We start from the raw sequence: 14,884 nt of genomic DNA on the forward strand, positions 1-14,884 counted from the left end.
TTTCACTAAGCAAATGCAATGTATATATCTCAATAAACTCAACTTACTGTAGGTAAGTACCTTAATGTATAATTCTGAGGAAAAATGTGTGCTTAAGACTAAGTCAGAGACAAACGTAAGTGCAGCTCAAGCAGTACAAACTTCCTGAGGTTGAAATTTTCTCACTGCAGTGTTAGTGAGGTCTAAAACATTTCCATTTGTGCATCAAGTTTATATAAAGAAACTGTATTTTTTTAGCTCAGAAGCTGACCAGAGAAAGACATCAATGTGAAGTGGGAGACAATTTTTGGAATGAAGGTAATTTGGAAATGCATGATATGAGGGAAAGAGTTGCAAGGTTTTTGTTTGGTTTAGGAACAGTATTTGTTACAATGCTCTTCAAATGATTCAACTAATTGTAAAAGAGACTGCAAAATAAGCAGCACCTTTATTGTCACTTCTTTGAGAACAGAGGAACACTTTGCATGAGACAGTTACAGTTGAAGAAAAACATGATTTGACTAATAGTCTTCCTGTTTGTAGTTCTACCCTTCTGTGGAGAGTACTGAGATCTCAGTAGAATAAATTACATTGAAAAAGTTATTTCAAATCCTAGGTGAAGTGCAGATGTCAAATTTTATACTTCGAAACTATCTCCTATTTTATGTTTGTACAGCAACATCTACTGGACAAGATGTGCAATAACATGACAGGAGTGTCCTCAAAGTCGATCAGTTTACATGCAAATAATTAATTTGAAATTAATTAATGTTTTTCAAAATCATTATTTAGTTAAAGCATGTAAGACTTTTAAGATAAATAATTGTAAGTGATCAAAAATTAGAGAAAAATCGAACTGCTTAACAGTTTTGGAAAATACATAGCTATGAAACTCTTGTATGTTAAAGCTCTGAATTATACCATTTCAGTCAAGGAGAACAACCTTCAAATTATTACTGCATTTAATTCCCACTTCTCTTTTCCAAAGCATTAAAAAGAAAGTAAGTTGTATTCCTTGAAACTTCAGATAGCAACTTTAAATTTAGACTGGTTTACCGCTGGATTAAACAGAGCAATTCATAGATCTGTGATATAATTTTTTTTTAATTTTCAGTGGTTTTGTGAAGACCAATCTTAAACCTTTCCTGCACAGACAGACCAAAACTATCTTGTGGTAAGATCAACGGTTACTACTCACATTTTTGACTTCACCTCGAGTGATTCAAAGAACTCAACTTTTCAAACTGTTGAAATACCACATACATCTTAACTGACGATATTTTAAGGCATACAGCTAACCTTTCAGAACTAAAAAGTTCTGAAAAACTGCCAAAACCCTACGAACTGAACAACATAAAACACATCTTGAAATGCATATATGGAGATTCTCTTTCTACATTTTTTAAATGTCTTGAAGATTTAAATAAGCTAACTGAAATAACCCTGTATACCATTTTTTATAGGGCGCTTCTTGAAAAAAAATGTAGAAATCGCCTTGCTTCCTGAATAATGACAAATAGCAAGCAACATGGTAAAAGAATTTTCTTCATGGACAATTAAAATATGAACTGTTTGTGACAGAAAAAACAAACTTTCAGTCTTGAATGCACTGTGATGTGAGATATTCTTAGGTGCTCTAGAAGTCTTCCTGCTTATGCCATCCCCTCCTCTCACTCAATTGACTGTTGCATGCAGAACACACAGGAGGAATGGATTCCTTCCTATCTCCCCACAAACTTGTGGGGTTTCTGTAAGGACCAGAGGAGTGGAAGAAATCAAATGTATGGGGATTAATTTCTCAGAATCAGGCCCAAACATAGAAGAGCATATGTTAACCTTATAGGCTAACAACAAAACTACCTTTCCTTTTTTAAATACAATGAAACAATGTTTTGTTCAGGGAGGGCAGAAGACCACTACATTTTCCACTTGCAGTTATTTTCATGAGAAAGATTTCTTAACCTTGTTTACAGTTCAAGTCTTTGTTTCTCTAGAAACTGCTTTCTATTTCATTGTAGACAGAAAAAAAATATCACAGTAACTTAACAGGTGAATTTGTAAAATTTAATTTTCAACAGTACTGGTGTCAAAAAGAAAGGTTGTCATTGCCCTTATAAAATAAACTATTTTTGTGAAAGTCAACAGTACTAAGATTTATTCTTGATTTTACTTCCTTTACTGAACATTATGTGTACATGTCATATCTTTCTTTTGATTTTTATCATGTAATGTGAGGATCACACATAGCAGCTACTTCACTGAAGCTATAATGCTCTGTACATTGTGTTCAACACGTAAAGGGCTATAGTACCTATCAGTACCATCATATGAAAACAGTATATTGATTTAAAAACAGTGGCAATAAATAGATAAATTAATTCTTTGGTTTGAGAAATGGAAAATAAGAACATAAGCTTCCAAATGTTCTTTTTCAAAGGCTTTTGTTTTTTCTACTAAAGCTGCAAAGAACAGTAGATAGATGACTTCAGAATTTAAACACAGCAGAACATAGTATACTACAAGTTAATTAATCAAAAATTAATTATGAGAGGTATCCTTTCAAAATCTGTTAAAGAGTGTGCATATAAAAACAGCATGTGTCATAAATCATTACTTTTGTTTTTCCCCTTCTTCTTGGATTATCAGGTTTTATGCATGTTTTGAAAAAATCAGATCATCTGAGAAAGGAGGAGTAGTAGCACAGGTAGCTTCAGTTGACTAACTTTGCAGACTAGACTCCCTACAATGTATCCATGAATTCTGCTCTGTGCCTTGGTTATTTCATAACTCTGGTCTTGAACCTCACCTCACTTCCAAATACTTCAAACTCAAGAAATAAGTACTCCTTTTCCAAAGAAAGGAAACAATATTTTTCTGTATTACTCTGCCTTTTACGTATCTCTACTCTTCATGCAATGTGCTATTTCTTCAGATCACCAGTGAAGGGCTTGCTATGAGTAGGAGGTGAAAGTACACATTATTGATATTATTGAGTCCAGTAACTGGAACACAGCCACAGCCACACACACAATCCCCACTGCCAGAATTCAACGTAATTCCACTGTATACGTACATTCTTTTAAAAAGAAACATCTCTTACTAAAATAAGTTGTTACTTCTACCAGTGAAATATAGTATTTCAAATATAACAGACCCTTGTTACTTATAAGTCCTTTATATAGAAGAATTCGTACCTCACTGAATAAACTTCCATTCACGTAAGAAACCCAGAGCTTCCAGAAGTTGGGCAGCTGACTTACAACAAGTTTTGTCAACTTTTCAACAAATACAACTTGCTGAGGAGCTTTGTATCGCCAAGCTAAAAGGGGGAGTGGAGATGGAAAAAGCAACATGAACATTTTTAAAAATAACAAGAATGTACTTCTAGCTTGCTTTTGCACTGTATTACACAAATGACTATATAGCATATATAAAACCTTTTGGGTAAAATTAAAAAAATTTGAAGCCCAGTCCAAATATGTGTACACAATCTGTACACATACAAGCTCTTTCTTCTCCTCTTGTATACTTACAAGGTGCTAGCACTATGACAGTATCTACTGAACAGTTCCCCTTGAGGGGTTATCTAAAGCAATCCACACAAAATCCATTCAGACAGTCTTTTGTCTTCAAACCAGTCTAAAATGTAAGGTAATGTGAAATCAATCAAGACATTAGAAAAGTTTCATATGAAATCTTGGTGACAGATAACTTTATTCAGTGTCCTCTGCAATGGATGGAAGGGGGTAAAGAGAAAGCTGAACAGAGGCAGAAGTACTCATTAACACAGAAAATAAACGAAATCTTGTGAAATATTCTTCCATAACCTATGTTCTCTGTTGAGACCTTCATGATTACAGTGGTTTAACAAAACAGGGTATCAGCACAACAGTGATAAGAGACCTGTATCTAACTGCAGGAACTACAGTCTGCTTTGGACAAAGAAATCATACATTTTTTGAAAAACCCCAAAACAAATAGCCAAAGCCCCCAAAACACTTTAAAACGACATGTTTGTTGATGTTTGTTTTTTATGTATAAACTGAGGTCTTGTACAAATGATAAATTAAAAATATGCTATCAGCCTATGTAACACTGTGGAAATGCAGAAAAATGCATGAAGTATTTTTATATCAACTTTGCTACAGAATGTTGCCTACACACAACAGGAATTCACCAGTTAGGAAAAATAGCTGCCTAATAGCACATTACATATTAGTAGGCTTCACCAGAGCCTCACTCTTTTATTGTGTTAGTAGACAGTCTTGAATCTCCTTGAAGTACAGCATGCCTTCAGCAGCTTCCATTTGTGGAGGTGTGGATCACATATTGCTCCATTTCTTTACTGAAAAATTGAACATCTGCCCTATCTGCTTCTTCTCATGGCCAAAAAGTTTAGGCATTTTGTAATTAGAATTTACTAATTCGAATTAGTATTTGAAATTATAATCATATTAGAAATTAAAATATTTGAATATTTGAAATAAATTTGAAATAAAATATTTGAAATCAAAATCATAATGGAAGCCCAAAATTTGGAAAGAGGGTCTGACATAACTCAAGTGCAACTGTACTGAGAGTGATATAATCTGTTTAGGAGGCATGAGAAAGTCAAAGCTCAACTAGGAAAGCTCCTAGTGTGGACACAGATAAGATACTTTCACCAGCGACTATGTCAGGAAGCTGTGTCAACAGAGCTATAGCAGTAGAGGCTCTGTAACTTCTACAAACCCCAATTTCTAACAAAATAATTCAGTTCCTTTGAGAAACCATTTAATCTTTGCCAAAAACTCCAGCACCAATCCAAGGTTATAATCAGGAATGTCTTTTGGTAACTGGAAACATATTGGCAAGATTTAATTAATCTATGAAACTCTTTTCCCATCGAGGAAGAATATTTCAGGCTTAGTACCAAGCCTGCAGACAGCAGATAGCTCTTAGAATAAGCTACTGCACATCAAAGTTATGGATATAAATTCAAGATATTTTTACTTTGTTGCTAGAGAAAGCTCGAATCTGTATTTTATTGCATTGATTCTATTATTATCTCTGCTATACCATTCTAAAGATGAAACTATAGCTATTGTCTATTGTTTACATATTATCATGAACATATGCTCAAGCAAGAACTGAATGTTATTTGAATGCTGCAGTTTTAAAATCTTAGTAATTTCTTTAACCAATATCTTGGACAATCATTGTCAAACATATTGGAAAAAAAAACCCCAAATGCACCAAATCACAAAAAAGCCATTCCTTAAATTTACCACAAACTAAGAAGATCCACAAACAAACTGAAAACAGAACACATCACAGCACATTTGGAATAGCAGCTCTTGCACGGGCATCCCAAACTGTAGGTTTGCTTTGTCTCTCCTCTTAGAGAAGAACAAGGACGGCAGAGCTATCAGTGGTCATGTGCACCTAAGCACAAGGAACTCAACTCATTCTACCTCTAGGAAAATGGGATGGATTACTATAGTGCTCCAATTCTAGAGTTTTCCTTTGAATCTTGGTTAAAATTGGTGTCTACAAAATATGCAAAACTTGCTCAAAATTTACCTTTTTTAGTTTGTAAAATGTAACAGATCCATAACTAAGACCCTAAAAGGAAAATAACAAGTGGAATTTTCAGACATAAATGCAATTAAGTCCCTGCTCATCCAAACTAGATTTTGGGTGTTGCTTGCTATATTAAGCAAAAGAGGGGCATTCTTATTGTCAATGGATGGCATCCAAAAACAACCAGCAATTTAGTGTTTTGCTTTCTAACACCTGTTAATCACCTCCATGCAGGGCTTTGGGCTGAGAAACGACAAGGATAACAGTAAGACAGCTATTTCAGTAACGAATGATTTGTTCTGTGAAAAGCATGCTTTCTGTCTCCTGTGATGTCACCATTGAAAGATTCCTGAGAAGTTATTTGGACAAGGGTATTGAGGACACTTAAAACAGAGGCCTCAGCTGGTTGTGGACAGACGGACTGCTTGTGCTTAGTCAAACATTTTGTTTGCCTTTTTGGGTTTAAAGAATCAGAGAGCCAGGTATTTGAAGTCACAGAAGGTGCAAATGCAAGGAGAACCATCTTAGCAAACACACACAAAAGATATAACATGCAAAGCATAGTAGGCAGTAGGTGGCTATTTTAAGAGAAAACACCTGGTTTTGTAGAGAAAAAGACTTTCACTACTTTAGGAAGCAAATTTTGAACTTGAATTTTATGAACTGCTCTTTGCTTGCAGAAAACATGGAGGATTTAGTTAGTAAGCAACAGAGATGTGCAAGAAGAAAGAACTGTATTTTGTATCAATCCAAAACAAACACACAGAGTGTGGGTTTTCCTTTGAGCTTTTTGACTACGCCACACAGTGAACAGTGGGGGCTGCAGCTTTTTTTTTCAAATAGAACAGATGCCTACCATCATCACGGCCAGACTGAAAGCTGCTGCCCCTTTTCAGTGAAGCAGTTTGACTGAGATGGCCAATCGGCGATGGACGCACATCACTGTCCAGGTCCAGCATGGGGCTGTGGAGCAATGCGTTGCCTGGGCAGAGGGGAAAAAACCCAAAAGTTAGAATAATTTTGCACATCAGTTGATATGAAACTGCATACTACATGTAGAATTCTAATTTAATTCAGTGACACAAATGTTATCTTACAAAAACATTCTTAATCTTGCTTTATTTAGACTCTTTGTTCATCTGTATCAATGGTATTCAATACCACCAGTGACTCCTCTAGCAAAGCCAAAACCACAAGTACCACGGGGAAAATGCCATTCTTTGGTCTCTATCTTTCTGTTTATAATTAATGCCCTACAATTAGTTGCTTGAAAGCCGTGGATAAATATGTATTCATGCCATTAGTGACATAGCCCATGATTTTTTTCTGGTGTATATCCTAAATACACTTTTCAACAGCAAAAGTTTCTTTTGTGTCTAGTTGAAGCAGTTAAGGGCAGAGAGTTCAACTATTACTTAGCTGTTTTGCCTCTAAGGAGTTCAGGTAGAGAAAATCCATCCATCAGCAATCAGATGAACAAATGGCACGTTTCCTTTGTAAATGTCCTTATTGATACGTAACTACAAACCCACAAAATATTTTCCAGTGTATCAAGAATTATTTTTTACTTTGAGTTCCTGTCCACATGTAGGTCACTATTCACAAATCTAAGTGAGGATCTTATCTGATGGAGGTGGATACTTGGAGTCTAAAATGCATTTTGAAAAACAACCATGTAAGAAGAATAGGAGGACTACGATGATTTTTTTAATGTACTGTGACACTGCCAATAACTTTTTTAAAGTCTAAATTGCTGCTTTATGCATTCACCTTATAGAGACATTTCTGAAAGTAGTTATCAAAAATTATTTCAGCACTGCTCAACTGCGCTGTAACAAATAAACTTAAATCAAAATTCCCAGAATTATAGAACAGCCCAGGTTGGAAAGGATCTCAGAAGACCATCTAGTCCAACCTTTCATGAGAAAGGGAGCCAGGATGAAATTATCTAGCACCCTGTCCAGTTCAGTGTTGAAAACCTCCAGTGATGGCAACTTTACAGCATCACTGGGGAGCTTACTTCAGTGATTGATTGTTCACAATTCAAAAAAATATTTTCTTGTACTGAGATTAAACCTCCCTTGGTAATTCATGCTGAATTTTGTAGTGAGAATCACAGCATTTGAGTTTATACTGTTGATCTTTTCCACTGATACATACATTCACTTAAAATAACAGGAAGGCCACGGAGAATGACCACCAGCTGTAACACTGAAATACTCAGATTCAGGAGTAACACAAAGCAAAAACTATTTGAAGCACATTTATTCTGGTGTCAGAGCAGCATGGCAGAAAAGATATACCTAATCCTTTTACTTCAACAGCTGGGGCTTAAAGAGTAATATAAAGTATTGTGAAACTTATCACAAACTTCCAATAGGTGACAGTATTGGGTTTTAGTTCATTTTGAAAGAAGTTCTTTCTAATTCTTTAAAGGTTTTTTAAAGACATTTCCTGTGGCCTTTCACTCCAGCATTATCATTACCAAAATAACTGTCAGTTCTTTCACTCATCATTTTACTGTTCATAGTATAAGACACATAAGTAAATAGATCCAATTTGCTACATCACTCAAAATTGTGATTGACACACTGTATTAAGTGAGTCAGTGAACTCAGCCTTCCTATCATCAGGCTGTGCTATGATTCTGTTTGCTATTTAACTCTTACACCATTTATTAAACACAACTCATCTTTATGACAGCTTTAAAACTGATGAGTTTTCAGCAAGCAACATAAAATCTGCTGCTGTGATTTAAGTATATTATCCATTGTCATCACAAGATCTACAGTGAGTTTGAACAAGAATTTGTGGAAAGATTTTTCCTTTTGAAAGAAGTAAAAATGCACAATAGTGAGAAAGTAAAAAACTAAAGCTTTAAATCAGCATTTAGGAAAACAATCCAGTCCCCTTACAGAATGAAGTAAAAAAAATAAAAATAAAATATCTTCTTCAGATTAAGAAAAGATTATATATATATTCTTTATCTTACAGAAATTCTACACAGAATAAAAAGAAAATGGTAGAAGACCCTGAGAAAACGTGTCTCACATAGTTCCTGGGATTTCAGGAGCTTTTAAGTGATATTCAACACATTTGCATTTTATTTGGAAAAAAAAAAAAATGTATGTCAAGAACGCTAAGTCAAAATTGTCACAGGCATTGCTATTTGAAACATATTTTATTGAAAAAACACCGGCAAGAGTGTAGCAATGTTATTTTCACAAAAACCACAACAAAACAATCCCTCTGATCTCTCTGTATAGAATTTAAGTTCTCAGCTTTCAGACAGCGTGTTAATATAAGGAATGTCTTGTAAACAGATGGTCTCTAAAAATGACGGTGCCAATTAAACCTCAGAATTAAGCAAAACAGACACACTTACCCAAACACCTTAACGTGAATAAGTTCAATTAAAACCACTTGCTCGAGGTAGCTGTATTGCTGCTGATGCACTAAGCTCACGCAGCCCGAACTGGTTTATATACTCACCAGTAACAGAAAACATGTAAAGAATACTCTCTTGTTCCACCAGAAAAACCACATCATCAGTTTGCTGGCGTACCAGGAAAAGAAAGTTTAACATGAACTAATTTCTTAATTGGTTGTCTAGCCTTACAAGCAAGTCTAACACAGCAGCAGGGAACTACAACAGCACATGTACCCTCAGGACTAATAAACATCTGGACTACATTAGCAAAGCTGATCCTGCTTTCACCCTACCAGAAGATAGCGCTTGAAGACTGCACACTAATGCATGAATCTTGTAAAAAAAGTGAGAGTTAACCTACAAACAATTTTTCTTCTATCCCAACTCATTACCTCTCTGGAGCCAGCAGCTTAAATTTAGCAGTGTAATGTAATACAATGAATTAATAGCAGTATGGACTGCAGACAATAATATTTATATACCTAAATAAACTAACCAAATAATAATTTACTGCCCACTCAGTACTTTATTTGTGTACTATTTTTACATTCCCAGATCCTGAATGCAGGACAGCAACAATTTAAGGTTTTGAGAATTTAACTTTTTACTGTGCTATAGGTTTTAAGAAGGATAAAAAACATGAAAAAAATATTCCCAGTAGATCTTTACTTTTAAAAAATACACTGCATCTTTTAAGAAACAAAAGTATTTTTGTCCAAAATATATCATCTACATGGAGCATTATCTGTCAGTGACTTCAGTACCAAGTGTATATTTAAACACAGGAAACATAGGAAAAATAAATGTACTACATCCTCTTCTTCTATCCAACAGTAATGACAAAACACAAGTATAATTAACACCTTATTACATTTACAACTACATAATCATGAGAAGATCAAATACAAAGTTTTAAGGATCTCAATACTGCTTTAATTTTATTTCTTAAAGGATTTTAGTGGGTTTTAACTTTTTGTGCACAAATATTTTGAAGGTGTGCGTTCAGAGGCTCTGTGAAATAAAAAATATTCCAGTGCTTTTGTTCACTCTTCTTCTGTTCTAGTGCAGTAAGATCTCACCAAAATAAGAATCTAAAGTACACAGTAAAAGCACAATTCTTTTTGATATTATTTCTTTAACTTTCTGTAAATCAAAAGCCATCTGTGCTGACCCCGAACTGCAGGTTTATCACACTACAGGGTACTTCTGTTCCCACAGTACCTATAGCTCACATACAAACGTGGACCCCATTTCTTGGATTGTCAACTGCAAGCTCTTGGCAAGCAGTGTGTTACAACCTCCATTAAAAAGATAACTGATATGAAATTTGCCTAAAATAAATTTTTCCATGATAAGCAAACCAGTCAATGATTTAAAATTCTAGAAGCTGCTTTACCTTCATATTCCTAAACTATTACCAAACTGAGTGTAAAAATTGTTCTGCAATATCCATTGCTCCACAACTGCCTGGGTTTCTTCCCCCATCTGAGGTCTGGCAGGCAGAGGTTTCTTGACAGGGTCACACATCTCCCGCCTCCCAGCCTAAGCCACTCTGCAATTCTGCCAGCCTGGTGCATCAATTACATGACTTCCAGCAAAGATTTTTACAAAAACTACTCGTGATCAGGGGATTAGTATTGTGCCAGTACTGCCTGCAGTGACAAAGAAAATTTTTAACAAGCAACAGTCGTTAACAATTGACCAACCTTTAGTAAGTTAATTTTTCAGTGAGATTTTCCATGTTAAGTCAAATGTCAGTCATTACACGGACTTGCTTACATACAACATGTACATGCACATGCAACATATCCATCATGTATATGAGCAAGATTAATTAAGAAACAAAAAACACCCTACAAGATGTGCAACCAGGTGAATACTGCTACTGTGTTTCTCACCCATTATGTATCTTACAGTGAATTTTCTCACAGGCTACAATAGCGAGGGAAGGCTGATCTATACCCTCCTGACTCTCTGAAGGGCGGCAGACTTCCTTACCAGCCTTAAACACCTTTGAACATTTTTTCCTGTGCACAGCGGGCCCTTGTCCTGTGCTACGGCCTGACCACCCACTGTTGCTTGTTGACCAAACACACAGTGCCTGGAGCCTGCACTGACACAACCAGGATAAGATTCCTTTCAAGGACACCGCATTGAGAATTTCAGTTTGTCTAGGCAACAAATTAGGTGAGCATGGGAAATTACTGAAAAATTAACCTGCTCAGCAGATGAATAACTGTGTTTTATTCTTTTTCTTAAGTACTTTTTTTTTTCTAACCTTACATTTTATAGTGATCAAGAAGAAAATTCATTGTTTTTCTAGAAAAGAGATGACTATGGAAGATTAAAATTGATAGAATTGTGGGGTATTTAAAAATGAATGCTTTTTTAAATCTTGAGGCTAGTCCTCATTACTGTAAATGCATGTCTAATGAAACTGTTTTTCAGTTTACTACAAAAAGGGTAACTGGGCTTATTCTAGTGGTGTTCCAAGTATTTCACAGTCTAAGGACATACCTTTTTGTCAGCCCTTTAGGCCCAAAAATTCTGAAACAAGAGCCAAGCATTCAAGTTTGGCACATAAATAACAATTATTTCACTTTACTAGCTCCAGCAGACATTAAGACCATCAGTACTATTGGAAAAACTCACTTCAACTCAATTGCTTGAAAAAGTACTAAAGACTGGAGCAGACACATAGGTAAAATTCTGGCCAGTGAAGAGTTTCAATCTATCTTCATTCACAATAGTCTTTGAAATTTTGATTTTAAGTTACCTGTGTTTCTTTTTAATCCAAATAGTTACTCTCTTTACAATACTTTAATATTATTTAAAGAATTACATAAAATAAGAATGCCCCCTGAACTTCTGAACATGCTGGATTCTACTAAAATTTCTAAATTACAGCAAACTTACACATACACGTAGCAAAAGAGGAAAATGAATCTGCTATTAATTTTTGTACTGATCAATTTTTATTCTGTCTCACCTTTTCTTCTTCTTTTTTTTTTTTTTTTTTTAATTAATAACCTATTAAGGGTTTGCTTGACATCTGCTGTCAAAAGGGTATTTCTGCTATGGACAGGGGATGTGGTTTAGACATGAAATGGCTCCCAGCTGCAAGAATTCTTCTTCCAGATGTACAGTAAGCAAAGGCAATGGAAGAAAACCAGCTGCTAGGATAACAAATTGAAAAGGCCCTTTTGACACAAGCCTTGCCGGCCTGTCTGATCTAACAAAGATGGATCATTCATTGCAAGGTGAATAGAATCTCAGTGTGGCACAGAAGAAAGAGCAACATGGTCTAAGCATCCATTTCTCTCTTTCACACCAAGTACAGCTGCTGTTACTCTGGCACAGAAAAACCCTGCAGAGTTTTTTACAGTATCTGGAGAGCTGTGCATCATACTCAGTGCTGCAAAAATCAGACTTTTTTTAGCAACAAGAACTGAAAAAATAATCATAATAATTAAAAGAAAAAAAATCACAGTGACTGTACTATCATACTCTCATTTGGAGAGTGGCTCCACATTGGGAACTTTCACACGTTGTGTATTATATCATTTGCAAACCCAAAGGGCAACAGAAAGATCACACTACAACCATGCCAGCTTTAGTTTCTAATCAGGTTAGCTATTAACAGGTAGCTTATTTGCAATAATATGACATAAAATCTCAAAGATTCGTGTCACAGAAGAGTGATTGAGGTCACTCAAAGAACCACCATCAAAGGTACTGGCAAAAGTGGTTTTACTAAGAATTTCAAGGAGTGAGACTTGACAAAGTTTGCAACAACCTGCTAAGAAATTAAGGCTTTCTCAGCCAGTTTGACAATAACTGAATGGGAGTCCCTACCCATTTTAGTTCAAAGGATCATGAAACCTACTAAGCCACTATTAAAGTCTAAGAAAATAACCACTGGCCACACAGAAAACAGTCTTAACCTCCACAGCTTCCATCCCTGATATTCACATTAAGAATCCTATTGCTTAACTCCTTTTGGCTATCTGCCCAGTGTCTCAGGAAAATTTTAAACTAAATCTCATTTATTTACATTTATTTTCATGTAATTTTATGTCATTATGTTCTCCATGTTTCCTGCACTCCAACAAATCTGGGAAGCATAAACCATAGTGAAAAACTATAATTATGCTTTAATAATAGAGGATTTGCCAAGTTTAGTTAAAATTTAAAAATATGTAAAATCTTAACTGAAGGAAACCACTTAGTATCCAGGTACCAGAACTGAAAGTTCCTAGATGTCTACAAATCATAAGATCAAAGGTCAAAAGCAGCAATTCAGGCTTTAGCCAATACAAGGCATAAAATACCAGCACAATTCAGTTTACCATTCAAGTATTTCTTACTAGAGAACGAATAAATACTGTTTTGGGTAAGCATATGCTCTTCTATGGTAAGCTTTATATTCATGGCTTGAAAAAACACTCTTTTTCTATTTTCTTCTGTCTCATGTATCTCCTTTCTCTTCAACACATCTACATACTAAATAACAGCAGCAATCTGGCTTTACCTACTTGAAGTCCTCCTAGTGGACAAAACAGTGGGATAAGACTAGATAGATAACACTAATTCTTCTATGCTTCATAACCATAAAAAAAAGTTTCAAAAACAATAAAGGAGCACATCTGCCTATTCCATGAGTAAGGCAGATAGCATTTTAAGTTTTCTATTTAATGCAATAAATCCATGTATTTACAAGAACTACTACATAAGCAGAGCTAGAGCTCCAGCCAACTGCACATGGCTGCATCCACAACTACAGCTGCACCTTTAACAAAAGAATCTGATCATCAGAGAAGCAGGAAAATTACTTAATACAAGGACAGAACCATGGGAGCTTTATGATTCAGGTATCCTATGCCTTTGGTGATGCTGTTTGGTCTCCTTGTGATGGCTGCTTATACTTCAGCGCAGGAGAAATTCTGATCTGCTGTCTTAGCTGCACTTTCACTCACTCCTTAAAACATGTGGGCTTGGAGTCAAGCAGTTTCTCTTAATATGAACATCTCATGCCTGCATTTTTTTTTTGCCTCATAAATGAGGAAGGTCTGCTATAGCAAGAAATAGACAGGCTAATGGCAATGATGGGTGAGTAACAGCAGCCATATCTTAGCATATAATGAAACATTCATCTACACAGTGCAAGACTAGTCAGCAAATCAACAGGGCTGTGAGGGGAAACACTACATCCATACACGTACAGAGTTATTCCTCACGGGAAATAAAATGCTCCAAAATGCTGCTGTGAAGTACTTCACACATGACATCACAGAATTGAGAGAATTCCCAGTCCTACTTGTACCCATTGAAATAAATGCAACCTGTTAACTAATGAACAGATTACTGCATCTATTGAGAACAATGTCTATAAAAATCAAAGGAAAGATTTAATTAAACAGTTTGCTGTTGGCAGTTGTCATCTTTTTAAGTCACAATGCCAAATTATTTGACAAAGCTTAGCACAGCTGGATATGCCCTTACAGTTTTTGGAAATAATACTAACACAAATTTGATTAACTGGAAATAGACAGTATTGGAAAGACACAGGATTTCTGCTGACCCCTGAAATAAAATCTGAGAAAGAACTCCAAGATCATTAGAGTTATGTAAACTTGCCATGGTTTCTTTCTGGTTGCATCAGAGACTGCACCATGCTATGACCCCAGAGAGGATGTAGAAAACTAGACTTATTTTGTCAGTATTGGGGATTTTTCCTGACTGTTGTTACTATTGGCCTGGATAAGTCAAAACCTCTTAAGGACGATAGGAGATGATGCTATTTCTATACAAGAAAATGAAATTATTTCAGTTGTAATGACTAATGGCTCAGCATTCTAGATGTCTGGAGACAACTGGAACAATTTTGTCCCATATAATACCGTGTAGACTTAC

General features: G+C 35.5%; 1 protein-coding gene across 1 annotated transcript in view; it reads right to left on the reverse strand.

Annotated features, from left to right (window-relative positions):
• EXOC2 (exocyst complex component 2) overlaps nt 1-14,884 on the reverse strand; it is a 125,769-nt gene that overhangs the window by 54,781 nt on the left and 56,104 nt on the right. The window contains exons 12-13 of the mRNA XM_058832779.1: nt 6,398-6,523; nt 3,174-3,298 (exon numbers count right to left, since the gene is read on the reverse strand). Of these exons, the coding sequence (XP_058688762.1) occupies nt 3,174-3,298; nt 6,398-6,523 (251 nt within the window). The remainder of the gene's footprint in view (nt 1-3,173; nt 3,299-6,397; nt 6,524-14,884) is intronic.

The sequence above is a fragment of the Poecile atricapillus genome, chromosome 2, assembly GCF_030490865.1.
Source record: "Poecile atricapillus isolate bPoeAtr1 chromosome 2, bPoeAtr1.hap1, whole genome shotgun sequence".
Lineage (NCBI taxonomy): Eukaryota > Metazoa > Chordata > Aves > Passeriformes > Paridae > Poecile > Poecile atricapillus.